Here is a 17,705-nt window from a genome sequence, read left to right on the forward strand (position 1 = left end):
AAATTAACATACAAACCCAGGTATAATATCCAACAAAAATGGGAATAATACTACGAAAAAGATTAACATGTTATTAAAATATCCAATCCGTAACAAGACTAAAATCCCTGAAGGACTTAACTTTGTTACCAGTCAGTAAAAATGTTTCAAATTTTCACAAATGTTAAGTTTACTAGATTGTTTAAATCATTATTCGATGTCGCCGTAATACATTATATTAATATAATAATGTAATATCGTTTTTAAGTTTTACTATAAAATTAAAAATTATATAGCTTGCAGTAGAAGTTTTAACTATAAACATTTATCGACGTAATTCATTGCATTAATTTTTTTTACGTGTTCCAAAAATAGTCTTTGTAAATTAATTTGAAACATGAATTTCAGCTAAATTATTAAAGATATGTGTCAAAACATTTTTAACAAATTATTCTTTTACAAGTATTTATGATGGTCCTCTTCCACCCTGTCATAATATGTTGTACGTCTACAGACATACATATTTATTTCTGTATTATAACACCAGGAAGAAAGACAGTTAACCTTAATACCACTTTATTTGCTACTGTCTATTTATTTTTGGGGTTACGATATCTGTGCTTAGTTCAGTCTATTTATATTGTAACTGTGTTTAAACTTTTTAAATTGAAACTATGAATAGCAAAGAATCATAATTCAGATATTACTGATTAATATTAGTAGGGATATTATTGAAAACATGTTTATTTTGTCTTTCCGAATAGTAAGTCGCAGAAAAACGTAAACATTGCTTCTGTGTGAGTTACTATGGCAAATTGGCACTTTTAGTAGGATTGCTACTAATTTGTTATTCTGTGAATATATCAGCTAATTATTATAACTAGCAATATTATATCACATTTATGTTAGGTTTTTGATGTTGAAATTAATGGTGATATTCAGAAGTAAGATAAATGAAGCTAAATATGCATACTTATGTTAAATTTAATTACTGTGATAAATGTCGGTAATCGTAAGACTTATAAATCATAGTTTTTTGATATTTGACTACACCTTGTTAAAAATAATGAACTTATTGAACATGTTGCAATGTAATTGATACAAAATCATTTCTTTGTATTAAAACTACTACTATGAATTGTTTTTTGCGATCATTTTAATTATTAAAAATATTCACTAAGACTATAATTAACTTGCAATTGGAATATTAGCTGCATAGTCTCTCACTTGATCAATTATCAGTAGTACTGGTAAAGAATCTTGTGAAAAAAGAATGATAGCTTGCCTGGAACATTTATGAAGCATTAATATCCATTTTAAGATTGACACATAATAACTTATATCACTAAACGCTATTTCTGGAAACACTTAAAGTTGCCAATTTAACTTACATGATTAATCAGTGCCATAGTTACTGTATATATATATATATATATATATATATATATATATATATATATATATATATATAATAAGGCTTATGTGCTGCTAAACATGCTAAGTTTATATTATAAAGAATACTTACAATTTGATTTCATGCTATAGTTATTGTATGTTGCAGTGTATTGCTGTATTTATCTATCATGCATGATGTTATATGTAGTATATAATTTTTATTTAAGTAAAATTATCAATATAGTTAAATACACAAATATTTGATTCTTACATCAATACTGTTATTAGGCCTATATATTACCCTGTTTCCTTCAAGTAACTTAAAATGTCATTGGCATATACACATATTAGTGTTAATATTTGCAAAGTTATATCCATATCTTCAATAATATTAGATCTAAATTTTCACGAAAAGGTTGAAACCAAACATAAAGTATATGGGTAAATATCATAGTATTCTGTGGATGTTCAGTTACTCAATCCAATAGAGCAGTGTATACACAGAAAGGGTCACTAAAATAGTGGAGAATAAGGTGGTAGCAGTACTCACAGATAGAGTGGCGCCTGACAGTAGCCCAGGTAGTACACACGCCACAATGTATCCTGAAAATAAAGAAATTAAGGTAGAGCACTTTAACACCAACTGGTTAAGGTTATGCAAGACTGATTATTTAATATTGAGTGTGTATGTACGTAATTGCTTATGATTCTGTAGACATGTATAGTGATGAGCAAACATTCTAACCCAATGACCCTACTAAATTTTTTGATCAGTGAAAAAAAAAAAATTATTATGATCGACAAGAATGTTAATTTAATGTCTGTATGTATTTGACGGTGGAAATTAACTTCGTTATGAAAATTAATTTTCACGTACTGAATTACGATTAGTAGCCCAAATACAAAAATCAGTAATTATTTTACACATAAAGGTCCATACAGAACTACTAGTCATATGATATTTCGGCTTTCTTATCTTTGTGTGTGTGAATATAAAAAATATTTAAATTTTATGTTCCAGTATTTTTATTTGTCAGACCTCTAAAGGAGGACCCAAGGAGTATACAAGTAAACAGAAATTTCACTCCTATATTAAACATGATTCCTATTCCCCCCCCTTTCTGAAATAGGTCCCTGATCATTCTCAATCTACCAACCACACAGCATAAAACTAAATACATTTAGTTTCGTCCCGAGTTATCCGAATGTAGGATATTAAAAGAATTCTTCTGCATCTAGGTCTCCTTTATAAATGTATACATTTTAATCAAATATCATCTAATTTGTATTTCATGACATAAAATTAAGGATTTTTGTAAGATTATGTAGGAAATTGAAGGTGGTGTTCTTTGGTGCTTTAAAATAATGTTAGGTGAACCTAGTTGTTTCAAAATACATAACCCTCTTTGGCACGTAAAATCGCGATATTAATTTACATAAATGCCCATATAGTTACGAGCGCGAGAGACAAGACCGCGATGCGCGCCAGGTTCGGAGCGGGCTGGTGGCCATGCGCGGCCACTGACGTCACGCGCCGTCCATTGGCGCTAATGACGTAAGACATGCCACGCGTACCTGACCGGATTACAAGGATCCTCGCAACCCCACCCCCTCCCCATTCCACTCCCCGTGCATTGTCCCGTCTCGGGCTATTGTCACCTTTGGCGGCTTGGGAATTCCGGGCTTACAGCGGCCACCGCGAGGAGTGGCGTGAATAAGCGTCGCTGTTCTGGGTGTTTCGGGCGTCGGATGGCGCGACACGTCACAGCTGCTCTCATCCCTTCGAGAAAAACGCCGGCCTCCGCGAGTGAAGAGAAGTGCGACATCAGCGAAGTGGGAAACGTGACGGATGTTGCCGGGTGCCTGTGGGCTTTGTCTAAATATTAAACCCCTCTCTCACCCTCCCGCATTTTTTTTTCCCCTTCGCAGTCGAATAATTCTGTCAATGCAACAGTGTCTTTACATTACACACCTCACCGTCTCAATCACTTTTATGTCCAAAATATGACGATACGATTGATTCATTGGGCCATTCCCATCATTCAATCAGTTTCCAGGGGCGACCTTGATAGTGGCAGGCACAATACCCAATAAAAGTAAGATATCGCTAAGCGTCGAATGGCCAGTATCACAAGTATTTTATTTGAAGTTATACTTATTTAGGCGTGTTATGTAAAATAAGGTGACAGTGAATTAATACGATACATGCACACCATGCAACAAATATTCATAGAATAAAAAAGGCTACACTTGAATAAAAATTATATATGTGCTTTTAAATAGTAAACTTTCGTGATTTATATTGCATACTGGTCCATAAAATTGAAAACTATTATTTATTTTTAATATTAATAATAGAAATTGTGCTTATAAACTTTCAAATGTATTAATATAAGATAGGTTATGTCCCCGTATGTATAATTTATTTTCATTATAAATTATAAAATATTATTTAATTATTTCATCGATAATTAAAATTAATAAATTATAATAAACATTTATCATATTTATTAATATTCAATATTAATTGAAATGTATCTCGATTATTATACTATTTTAAATCATTAATTTTATACGCGCGTTTAAATGACTATTGAGAACTGAACATTTGTTTGATTTTTTTTCTTCAATTTGATCGAATTTATACTTTACCAGCCGTATTAATATCACCCAAGTCCTTTTATTACTTCATTTATATTAATTATTTGCATGCAAAATTAAAGTATGTGGGGCGGGTCTCTCCCCCTCCCCCTGGAATTAAGAAGGCCCTCGCTGAGGGAACCCGCCTGTGCTTACAAAATCGTGTCTGAAACGGATTTGATAAAAATAAGCATCAAAAATATGCTTTATGGAAAACTTTCTGTGTATTTTAAATGAGTTCTGCAAATTATTTGCAAATAGGCCAGAATATGGGCAGTTTACAACATACAAGCAACTTGTGTCGGTTAAAACCCACGTGCAAAAAATCTCGGGCCAAGCGGGCACCCTCCCCTCCTCCCCCCGGGGGAAGGGAATTTCCCCCCCCCCCCCCATTTCACGCCTTGAGAATCCTACATATTTGTGCCCCTGTAAGCAAGCAAGCAACAGCGCGTGCGAGACCAAGACTTTATGCCGCGCTATAAAACCTGAAGGACAGAAACCATTTGTTTATGAGTGTAGTGACTACTTCCAGCACGTTAGATGCGGCTTTGCCGACCGCGTGGTGACGAAATGAGTAATCCGGGGTTCAAGATACTGTGCCAAGTATCCGCGCTCTTCTTCGAAAGCCACTTGCGTATATCTTCCTTTGGGGATCTCCTCTACGCCAATCCTGGAATGCCCATTGAAATTTTTTTTTAAATCTGGCATTGCGTGGAGTCTTTCCCCGACGTTAAGTAACACTCCTCGAAGCTGGCTAAATACCTTGCCTATTGTGACCAGCTCGCTTCTCAACGCTACAGCCTCGCATGGAGATTTATGCGGCTCGTAAATTTTACTTTTGAAACATTTTAGGTTGCTCAATACTATTGCCTAACCAAACAAACATTTCCCCCTGACATTTCTCTCTCTTAGTTGCAGAATGACGTGTAAGTTATAGCTGGGTTCATTCAAACATTAGCAATGACGTTCATTAATTTTTTTTGTAATATGCAAGAGGTATTTTTACCTTTTCCAGATGCATCGATATAAGTCTTATTTTAAATTCTCGTTTGCTCATAATAGATGACTACTCCAATGTTATTTCATAAAATTCATATACAGACGAGATCTTACGCTGGAACATTCTGTTGCATACAATCGCATATTTAAATGTCTATTTTAGGTGCCTCAACATGATTTACAGGATCATTTAAAAGCTCATGATTAATTGGATCGGTAATACTTCTTTCGACATTTGGTATATTATGCACATTTTCAAAGATATATTAGTATGCCTTACATATATATTTGCACAGTACCTGTGCAAGTAGCTAATAGATAAATTCTATCACCCAGCGTTTATATATATTTTTTAAATCCTGCAATCATGGTAGACACAATTATTTTGTGGAGTTAATATGATAATGAAGTATGTACAAATGTTCGTAGAGTTTGAAAAATTGCGAAAGACTTTAATTTGGCCATGCTAAAAAATGATATAATATGAAATTAAAATAACGTTGCGAAATGATTAGGCAGTGACTGTAGCTCAAACGACTCTCGATTTCCCCAGTAATTAAATTGTGCTTACGAAAAAAGCAAACTATAATTCTAATTCCTGATCAGCGGAATATAACTTCCGTCTGTTCCTTTCTCTTCTACGTATTCATCTCGTGTTTCTCGAGTACAAGTAGCAAGATATTTCACTTTTAAAATGATAAATCACCCCCTCTACCTCTTTTTTTTGTCTTAATGAAACACAACATTTTACCGTTGTGCCAATTCGCTCAGTACCTTCTGTATTGATTCCCCTTCATTCTTAAGGTTTTAGTATACAATACCTTCATTCTTGAGGTATTATATATATTGTTGGAGTCATAGTTAGTGGTGGATACAGGAATTTAGGAGATTAAAAAAAAATGGTTTTCGAAAAACGTCAACACGAGGTTGGGACATTTCTAGTATCATTCTCAACTTGCATCACTTCCTCTGTGGGTTGTGATTCCAGGTGTAACAGCTCACCTTGCATCAACACAAATAACATACTGCCTCCACCGAGGTAGCGCATATATTTTTCATAACTTCAGGAGGGATATATCCCCCCACTATCCCCCCCCCCTCTTTGCGTCCGCCACTGGGTGAAGATATGTGAAAATATTTATGTATTTACTTGGAACAGGAATGTTGAACTACTCTGGGAGAATACCACTCCCTGGCTCAATGAGACGGGGTCGAACCCACCCCCGAATGCCAGCCGGAACTCGGTTCATCGCATCGGCTGACCGAATACGTTCGGTCTCAATCGAGATTTCCATCTTCACTCAGGATTGTGATCACTCGACCTTCACCAAGGCCATTCGGGTTCGATTCCCGCCGACCGGTTCAAGCCTAGAATTTTTTTTTTTCGCAAGTTGGGAAACATGACGGACGTTGCCGTGAGCCGGTGTGGTTTGTTGTGGTACTCCTGTCCCCCCCCCCCCCTTTTCCTCACTCTCACATTCAAGCCGTCGCTCCACTATCATCTTATAAGTCACAGCAGATGCGCCCAAGTTACGACCACTGAACCTCCTGATACATTTCAGCATATCGGTTCCCCCACATCGTATGGATACACTTTGTTCAATTTTTTTTTTCCTGTAGATACTTAACGTTATCGTTCCACACCACGGCAAATGCCCAGCAAGCAGCAGGAGAAGGGGAATGATTTCGGGGGAGGGGGGGGGGTCAGTCGCTCGCGATTTTTTTTCTAACCTAACTAAAACTAAGTGTATTTTGGAGGGGTCCGGGTTAGGGAGGGACCTAGGTGCGTCTCAGGCCGAAGCCTATACGCCTAGTCATGCTGGGATTAGCCATGCAGGGAGAGGGTCGCATGCATCATGTGTTAGGAGGAGATTGGCCAGCCATGGCAACGATTGGCGCCATGACTAACTCCCCTCACTCTTAAATCTAGACTATAACTAGAGATAGGTTGGGCCAAGCGCGACCTCAACCTCGGACTGACGGTCGCGGCGAGTCGCGCTCGTGGGGCGAGCCGAATACTCACGAGGACGCCCGAAATAGACCTCCCGTCCCTGCAGTGCTGCCGGGTTCTCCCCCTCCCCCCTTCACCCTTCACAAACGTCCGACCAGACCTTGGCCCGTCTTAATTTACTGCAGTCCCGCTAAACCACAGTAGATAAACGGCCGTCGCTTCCTCTAATTTATTCAGTCAGCGAGCTTCTGAATGCTTCGTCGTCGCCGGCCATGATATTTCACTGCCTTCATCCCAACTGTTTTTTTTTTTATTTGCTTTCGAAACTTTTTTTTTTTTCCTTTTGGTTCGCCCTCTTCGTCAGCGCCAGTCCCGTAACCTTCGAACTGGAATCAAATAATAAATTATAATAACAATTCTCTCTGTTGTAAATCTAGACTTGTATGGTTTTGACGTTTTAATTTCATGTTGTAAAGTTTGTTATGATTTGTTTGTTGTTTTTTTGGTTATTGTTTGTTTGGTCCCTCGGGCGAAACCACCGCCCAGCCGGTCACGTGATGGCCGTGGCTGCGGCCTCAATGCAAGGCCGACAGCGCGCGTGTTTCTGCTCGACCAGGCGGCTGTTATCTCGCCGTGGCTCTGTTCGTTCAAAACATTTACCTTCAATCTTCGAACATTCCTGGTTGTAAATCATTACGGGCATGAATTTTATTTTATGAAACGATTTTGATACTAGCTGAGAATTAAAACACTGTAGGTAGCATCATGTGTGTTTCGTGATTGGTTGAGTTCCTTTCAGGTACATGTTTAACTCACGGCTATTCGGTTTGGAAACAAACACGACCTGAACGGGCTGATCACATAACGCAATGGGTAGAGACTGGAAAAATTCGCGCTTTGGATGACCTCTAGGATAGAATCCACAATCCCCTACACACTCGGGCAAATGCCACCCGCTCATTGGTTACTGACTCGTGACACCTGTCAACTGGGACGCTTGCGAGTCGATACTTTTTTGGTTGAAGGTTTTTCATTGGCTCAAAGTCCTTCAGATGAACTGTGAGCCAATCAGAGGAGCAAAATAAAGGTACAGTTGTTTGGATTCTATCATATCATGAAATGAATACGCGAATTTTTCCGGTCTCTAGCAATGGGGCTTCTCTTGCAGGCTTTCGCCAGTTACAAGGATTACCCCGCTGGCGTAGGAATATTTTATTGCAGTCTAATGAGTGCAGACATGAAAAAATTCGCGGATCCGTTTGGCGATAGGCTAAAATTTCTAATTCACATAACTTTGAGGTGTTTTTTTTTTTTTTTTTGCTATTGTCTCACTGGTCATCTGGACGACTCTGTGCCAACGAGAAACCCTCGAATAAAATAGTATCGAATCGCTCACGCAAATCAATAACGACTCACAAGTCAGCAGCCAATCAACTGGCGTTATTTGTCCGAGTGTAGAAAAAAAACTGTGTGGTCTATACTGAAGGTCATAGAAAACGCGAAATTTTCCAGTCCCTACTAATGAACGATCAGATTTCTCCGCGAAACATACCTGGCCCTATAAATCATTGTAAATTTGTAAACTTTTCGCTACCCTGTTTATTTACTTTTGAAAATGAACTCACGAGAATATTCTTGGAGTGTTAAAAAAACCACCAAAAACCTTCTTAAGTTTAAAGAAAAAAATATATATATATATATATGAACCTTTAACTGAGCATGTTTTACTATTTTTAGGATGGAACTCAAACCTCAGAAGTCGGTATACTTCGTGGTTTCTATTTGGAACTACATAGAAAACTTCGTTTATTTGAGGTTCCTTCTTCATTGGAAAGTGGTAAATTTCCAGTATATTTTCCAACGGTGATGTACGCCTCACGCAGTTCCGACCCACTAACGAGCCGCGAACGAGCGGAAAAGGCGATGCGTCTCTGTCTCCGGCTTAGTGCTTCCCGCTCCCGCCGCAGGATGGATGTGGCGCCACGTGCGAGTATCTCCGCGCTTGTTTCACTCACACACTGCAGGAATCCTTTCAACGCAGTGTTATTCATCTGTGATATTCTGAGTGTGCTCTATTATATTTTTATTGTAACTTTTTTTAATGATCAGAAATATAACATTTGTACATTTTGTACATTTGTATGAAAACTACTGTATCACAACAAAAAAAAGTGTTCGCAGTAATACTAGGTTCAATAGTTAAAGTTATTTGTAGAGACCCGTAAATTACGCGAATTCATTTCGTGTTATGCTAAAATTCAAATAATTATACCTTAGTGCTGCTTCTGTCATTGGTTCTCTGTTAATCTGGAGCGCTGAGGGCCAATTAGAGACCCTCACTCATAGAAATGTCGAATCACAGGCCACCCAGTCGAGACGACTCACAAGTCAACAGCCAATGAACAGTTGGCATTTGCCCGAGTGTGTAGAGGATATTGAAGTCTATCCTGGAGGTCACTGAATCCGCGAAATTCACGGGTCGCTAGTTATTTGTAGGGCCCGGAAAAATTCGCGGATTCAATGACCTCTAGGATAGCCTCCATTATCCTCTGCATTTCTCAAGTAAACACGCGTGTTCATTGGGTACTAAATTGTGAGGCGTCTCCACTGGGTAGCTTGTGATTCGACGCTTCTTTGGTCGATGGTCTCTCATTGGCCCAGAGAGCTCCAGTTAAACTGCGAGCCAATAGCATAACCAGCAGAAATGTACACATGTTTGAATTTCAGCCTATCACGAAATGAATCCGCGAATTTTTCAGGTCTCTAGTTATTTGTAAACCGTTCCCTGTATAGCTTTCCAGTATTAACTGCGCTCGTAATAAGCATGATACAATAAAATATAGCCAAAATTGTTGATTACCTTTTCCAGGAATTAAAAAAATTATGCTTGAATGAAACATAATTTGAAATTTAAAATTATGCGCCAATTTTCGTAGGAAATACTTAGAACGCATTTCATATATGCAAAAATAGCCATATCCATGTGTCGTGCAGTCACAATATCTTTCTTGTAGTGTTACAAACTATTTCTATGAAACTGGTTTCGAAAGGAATCTTTTGAAAATGTACACAGAAGTTTTTTTCTGTGTACTTTACATCCATCCAGTACTTTGTTTCTTTCTTCCACATTTCATGTTTGCGTTTATTACCAACCATATAATGATGGCAGTATCTTACCACTCGTAATACGTAGGAACCTGAAAAATTATAAGATTCATTTTCTGAGAGGTTAAAATTAAACATACTTATACCTTAATAAAGATCGTAGGCTTTCGCGGCCATTGACTGGAGTTTCTTTTGTGAGATTTAGCGTATCAGTAAAAGTTTCACCGACGTTTCGGTTGAAACTGCAGCCTTCATCATGGTGTCCGCAAATGTCGGCCAAAAAATAAGTATAACTAAAGACCGGAAATATTCGTGGATTCATTTCGCGATGGGCTGGAAACAAAACACGCTTTCCTTCATTCTGCTTATTTTATTGGGCCCCAGTTTAGCTGGAGAACTCTGAGCCAATGAAGAACCATCAATAAAAGAAGTATCGAATCACTGGCATCCTTTTTGACAAGTCTCACAAGTCAGTAGTCACTGAGCAGGTGGTATTTGCCCGAGTTTGTATAGGATTGTTGAGTCTATCTCAGAGTTTATCGAAATCACGGATTTTTCCAGTCCCTAGGTATAACCTTCACCCTCGACGCGTCTAAATCCCACAATTCAAGAAACTCCATACTTAACACCTTCCCACTGCTTCTGTTATGGGCTCAAAGTTCACCCGAATCACTCATAGACCAATGGAAAACCCTCAACCAAGTAAGTATCGAATTTATTATAGGCTACAACAAATTGGAACTTCACGCAAGTGAACAGCAAATGAACAGGTGACATCTTCTCCAATATGCGGATGACTGTGGAGTCTGTACTACTAGAGGTAAATAAACACACGGATTTGTTTTTTTCAATACCTAGCAAGACAATTGTGTTTAGCAGAGACTAGAAAAATTCGCGATTTCGATTACTTCTATGATAGACTTCTCAATCCTCTACAAACTCGGACAAACACTATCTGCTCATTGGCTACTGATTTGTGAGACTTGCCAACCAGGATGCCAGTGATTCGATACTTCTTTTGTTGATGGTTCTTCATTGGTTCAGAGTCCTCCGGCTAAACTGGAGCCCCAATCGAAGAAGAAGAATGAAGAAAAACATACAATTCTAGAACCTATCGCAATGTGAATCCGCGAATTATTCCGAACTATAGTAAACAGCTCAACCTGCGTAATGAAAACTGGCCCCTGGAATCAAGTGAATTGTATAATGAAAAGATACGTCCGAGTGTCAAAACGTTCATGACAAATATCTATAACACAATAATGTTACAAGTTTAATGATGACATGGCCGGATAAAGGTGTACAAATATACCAGTGTATATATTTACACATTAAGCCTGGGGATGAGAAACATAATCTTAATTACATTTAATTTACTGATATCAGTGATATCCTTGAATCTAAATCTAAACTATTTCAAGATATATTTTAATATGTATCATATATAATGTGTGTTTTTTATTTGTTGTTTTGTGAACATGTCGACATTAATAATTTCTAGAGACCCGTGAATTTCGCGGATTCATTTCGTGTTATGCTAAAATTCAAATAATTATACCTTAGTGCTGCTTCTGTCATTGGTTCTCTGTTAATCTGGAGGACTGAGGGCCAATTAGAGACCCTCACTCATAGATGTGTCGAATCACAGGCCACCCAGTCGAGACGACTCACAAGTCAACAGCCAATGATCAGTTGGCATTTGCCCGAGTGTGTAGAGGATATTGGAGTCTATCCTGGAGGTCATTGAATCCGCGAAATTCACGGGTCTCTAATAATTTCGAATAAAAGTTTCTTTCTGTTTCTCATTTTATTTCATGTAATATACAACCAATTCTTCAAATTAAGTTGATCTATTTTTTTAATGTTTTATCAAATTAATAAGATATAGTATTTGTTTCTTCTAATTTTATTTTAATTTAACCTTAAATCCATTATAAGGCCAATCTATAGGTTTCGAAACTAGAATTTAAAGAACATTTCATATCAATTGCTCATCAAGACTTCAATGTTTTACTTTAATCAAGGATACACGCCTGTTACAGTGGAAACAGCTCGACCGCCCTGACGGAAACAAGCGCGTCTATTGGCGCTGCGGGACGCCAGTCCTTCCGCGGTCTCGCTTGCGATTGGCCAACGCTTAGTCATTCTCTTTCAAAATTAGGGCTCTGTGGTAGTTGACATTTTTCATTTATTTGGCGCTTTTTGTGAACATCTAAATCTTTGAAGGAAATAAGAGAATCATTTCATCCTGACTTCATTTAAATGAAAATACACATTTTAGTTCACATTTTATAGTTTTATTTAACATTTTTATTTGATTTTGGGAACAGGACGTATAACCGTCAACGATCTTTTATTATTTTTTTGAGGGGGGAGGGGATGTTATGGTGCAAGCTTATGCAAATTGAAGAAGTCGTAAAAGTCATAATCGCGTAACAGGAACCAAATAACAAGTGCTCATGAAAACTTTTATGACAGAGATTTTTTTTCAACTTAATAAATTAATAAGTTATTGTAGTGCGTCCAAGTTGATTACAGTGGCTTCTTAAAGTCGTTACAAAGTACCAAAATCCGAACCACAAATGTTAACGACCACTTTTACTGCGCAATACTCGCTGTTTAATAACTCTGTTGTGAATAAATGATACGATAATGCCGCTGTTGCAATGCAACTGACAGACTTCGCCGCGTCTGCGAGCGAGGCAACTGACGGACGTGCTGACTCCACACGTGGAACTTACGGCTCCTGCCTCACGCGCCGAGTTACGTTTTTTTCATTCTCTTTGGTTTGGGATTATTTAATAGAGTTTCCTATGCACACACATACACACAAATGATCAGTACACTTTCAAAAAATCATAAAATCTAAACGGTGTACACTATTTACCTGAAACTTCTTTCAGCCAATTAAGAATAATTTTTTTTTTTTTTTTTTTGCAAATTTTTCGGATTTGTTTGTTGCAGGTTGACTCCGCTAAAAGCAACTAGTGTTTATAATGGCATCTACCGCATAGCAGAGGTGTTGGTGCGTGCTTCAGATAGCTTAAAGGGAGGATACACGACCACAAGAACCTACCCATGAGGTTAATTTTCAGTGAGGAGGCCACATTCCACACGAATGGCAAAGTGAAATAGCCACATTGTGCGTTGTTTTTTTTTTTGGGGAACAGAAAATAGTAGTATAGGTTAGCCGGAACTGGGACAGGCGCAGGCGCGTGGTGCCGGTGCCGGTGTCCGCCATATTGGATTGTGACGTCACGGCGGCCATCTTGGATGGTTGTGACCTTGACCTTTGACCTTGACCTTGAATTTGATCCTCAAAATGTGTCAAAATCCGCCAAAATTGGGCAAAATTTGCCCAAAATTCCTCAAAATTCGCCAAAATTTCCATTTCTGTGAAAAAGAAATTCCGCCAAAAAATCTCAAAAAATTCCACAATTCAAAAATTCCCGTTTTCGAGAGAAAAATTCCCGTTTCGAGGGAAAATTTCCCGTTTTTAGTCCTTAAAAATCCCAGCGGCTAGAAATGTCCATATGTAGGCTAAAGCATCCATGACTACAGCCTACGATAAGCCTCTGACGACATCATGGATTATGACGTCACCGTTGCAATTTCCGTTACGGCCGCCATCTTTAACTTTTTTATTTATTATCCGATTTTAATGAATTTTTTTTTAAAAATTAATAAAAAATTTACTTAATAAAATTTTAATAAAATACTTATAAAAAACAAACATTTACGACACGGAGTTCGAAGTCCTCGGTTCGAACCCGACGAGTGCAAAAAAAAATTAAAAAATGGCGACCGATCCTTCCCCCGTGGTGGGTGCTAGCAGACTGACTCCCACCACTTTTTTTCAAAGCATATATATCGTCACCTAGTATGACGTCATGTCCGCCATCTTGTCTTCGATGCTGGAAGCCATCATCAATGTATCGTCGGCTAGAGTGCGCCGATGACATGTTAGTTTAATTCGTATCCGCTAGAGTGCAGTAATCATTTATTACTGTGACACCCGCCATCTTGTCATTTGGCCGCCATCTTGAAAATCCGTAATTATTTAGCTAGAAATTCGGGAAAAGGTCCAAAATTCATTAAATAAATCACTCATTAATTTACATATTGATTCGATCGATTCCTGTCCTCGGTTCGATACCCGATCGATGCAAATAATCTTAATTTTTAAGTAAAAATACCTAAAAAATGACAGGTTCGAAAATAAAAACACTGCAAGTTCTTTTACAAACATAATATTTATTACATAATTTCTATTTTACTACAGGATCACCTGCGAAGGTTAGCAATCTTACAAACATTTAGGTCCGCATAGGCGTGAAATGACTAATTCTTAGCTCCAATCGGTTTATACAAGACAGAGTCCAGCCAGATCCTTTACAGACATAGTCCTCCTCTTCTTGACAGAGTTTCTGGATACCTTGTTTAACAGTTTGCTCGATATCGTTAGAACTGTAAATTACTGCAGCCGATGTCTTGAATGCACACTTCTTCACTTTGTCATCGAACGGATAAGGCTTTCCATATATACAGTCCATCCACAAGTTATATTTCAAAGGTCCGTTTGTTGCTACGTCATCAGTAAGCTGAATGATTATGTCCTGTCTGATATCATCAAGAAAATTACAAATGTCCTTTGACTCACTTTACGTACTTGGATAATAGTAGTCTTTCAATGTTCCACGAAATGCAGACTGCGCCAAGTAGAAGCCATTTTCGTTCACTTGTAATGCTCCGATCACATTCTTATGTTCAGATGCCACAGCAATCGGTTGCTGCACATCAGTTTTTTTACTTGTACGCTCACGAGTCACCAATCTAAACTCAGGAGTCGTAATTGCTGCAGGTAGTTCAGCAGTAGGCGCACGGACTTCACCTTTACAGTTTATCGAATGTCGGCGCAAATTATCAATTCGAGTAAACCATTTATGACACTCGTCACAGCGAAACTTCATGCGAGAAGGACTCTTCGTACATTTACTCCTCTCATGTCTCCGTACATCATGTGCAAATGCAAACGTCATGTCGCAGTAGCCACAAGGATGCCTAGTTGAAGACAAACCCGAACCAGATGTCGCTGTTACTGCAACTGAATCATTTCCAGGCATACTCTTATGCACATCAATGCATCGTTGTTGTATAGAAACCTTTACTTTCTGCCGCACTGCAGGTCCATTACATGTCTCCAAGTGATGCTTCAAATTAGCATTTCTTGTAAATTGCTTGCGACACTTAATACAACCAAACATTTTACGATAAGGGTTCTTGGCACATTCTCTCTTCTCGTGTCGACGAGCATTGCTGATGTTTGAGAAAATCTTGTCACAGTAACGACATCGATGTTCGTTAGTTGACGATTCGCCATCCATTGAAGTCTCCATCGAGGGCGAAACAGCGTTCGTCGAGGTTTCCTGTACAGTCAGCACTACCGGCATTAAAGTCTCTTCTGCTGGTGGTATCACATCTGTTGAAATCCCCTCCAATGTTGACGTCATCGTTACCAACGGGATCTGCTCCTTCTCCGTCGTAGCTGTCGATAAGGTTCCCGTAGTCGATGGTACAACCTCCGAGTTCAACGTTAAAGACGGTAAAGATGCCATCGAGTTCCCAAGAACAGGTAATTACGCGATTTATGCACCAGATTAAACAATCTAGGTGATCCGTACACCGTCGACGGCAGTAACAAACTGAGCGTCCTGCTGTCTAGGACTCGCTTATATACATGCACCGTATGGAATAATACGCTAGTCAAACCAAGAACATTTTACTAAAATACTAGAGTCAAAACAACATTAAAAAAATAGAAGCACCATCAAAAAAAAAAAAAAAAAAGGAAGCACACTTGGAAGCACCGACAACGAAAAGGCAGCACATTTGGAAGCACCGACAACGAAAAAGGCAGCACCATCATCGAAAAGACCGCACATTTGTCATTGGCTCCAATATTCATTGGCTCCAATATTCATTGGTTCCATCAGTCTATTGATTCTATCAGTCTAGTGACTCCAACAGTCATTGACACCAACGGCCTTTTTCTTCATCAGCTCCAATGATATTTGGCTAGAATGCTACGAGTCTAAGAGACCATGAGGCTACAATTCTACGAGTGTACAAGACTCCTCCAACTACCTTCAAGTGTATAAAGCTCCAAATGCTCCAACAGCTCCAACACGCAATGTACGCGCAATATATGCAATTTACACACAATAAATGTAATGATTACACAGTACACACACACAGGAAACGGAACGTACACACAGTACACACAGGAAACGGAACGTACACACAGTACACACAGGAAACGGAACGTACACACAGTACACACAGGAAACGGAACGTACACACAGTACACACAGGAAACGGAACGTACACACAGTACACACAGGAAACGGAACGTACACACAGTACACACAGGAAACGGAACGTACACACAGTACACACACAGGGAACGGAACGTACACACAGTACACACAGGAAACGGAACGTACACACAGTACACACAGGGAACGGAACGTACACACAGTACACACAGGAAACGGAACGTACACACAGTACACACAGGAAACGGAACGTACACACAGTACACACAGGAAACGGAACGAACACGTAATATTCACGCAATTGACACACAGTACACGCAGTGTACACGCAATTTACGCAAAGTACACCCAATGTACGCAATGTACGCAATATTAATGTAATGTACACACAATGACTACGCTTCGTTCGCGCAGGACAAGCATTTAATGAAAACGAAGCACGTTTGGACGGAAATTCTATAAAACGAAAGCTCATTTAACGAAAAGGAGGCGCATTCTCTCGTTCATTCAACTTGGTAGGATACGATCTTCAATGATAAGTTAGGATATAATCTCTCCATCAGTCTATGAATCCAACAGTTTATATTTCCATTAGCCATCGACTCCCACAGTCATTGACTCCAACAGTCATTGACTCCAACAGTCATTGGCTCCAACAGTCATTGCCTCCAACAGTCATTGTCTCCAACGGCCTTTTGGTTCATCAGCTCCAATGATATTTGGTTAGAATGCTACGACTCTAAGAGACTATGAGACTACAATTCTACGAGTGTACAAGACTCCTCCAACTACCTTCAAGCGTACAAAGCTCCAACTACTTCAGCAGCATTATGTTATAATAGTACAAGGCTACTTGACTACGAAGCTACAAGTCTACATGGCTCCAATTGCGACATCTGTCTTCGTCTGAATTTTCTCTTTGACTCCAACTCCGCCCGCCAGCATCTCTTCGATCTGCACCTCGATTATGTTATAATAGTACAAGGCTACTTGACTACGAAGCTACAAGTCTACATGGCTCCAATGACGGCATCTGTCTTCGGCTGAATTTTCTCTTTGACTCCAACTGCTACAGCAGCATTATGTTATAATAGTACAAGGCTACTTGACTACGAAGCTACACATCTACAAGGCTCCAATTATCACATCTGTCTTCGTCAGCATTTTCTCTTTTTCTCCCACTGCTCCAACAGCATTATGTTATATGATTCCATGGATACTTTGTTACGTAGCTACAGGTCTACGAGGTTCCAATGCATCATGTTTACGAAGCTTCCAGAACACAGGGTTACGAGACTGCG

General features: G+C 38.8%; 1 protein-coding gene across 1 annotated transcript in view; it reads right to left on the minus strand.

The window, feature by feature from the left end:
- Positions 1 to 17,705, minus strand: part of LOC134532876 (uncharacterized) — a 706,177-nt gene that overhangs the window by 413,254 nt on the left and 275,218 nt on the right. Inside the window, exon 2 of the mRNA XM_063369880.1 lies at positions 1,925 to 1,977. Within this exon, the coding sequence (XP_063225950.1) occupies positions 1,925 to 1,977 (53 nt within the window). The remainder of the gene's footprint in view (positions 1 to 1,924; positions 1,978 to 17,705) is intronic.

This window comes from Bacillus rossius, chromosome 6, assembly GCF_032445375.1.
Source record: "Bacillus rossius redtenbacheri isolate Brsri chromosome 6, Brsri_v3, whole genome shotgun sequence".
In the NCBI taxonomy this organism is placed as follows: domain Eukaryota; kingdom Metazoa; phylum Arthropoda; class Insecta; order Phasmatodea; family Bacillidae; genus Bacillus; species Bacillus rossius.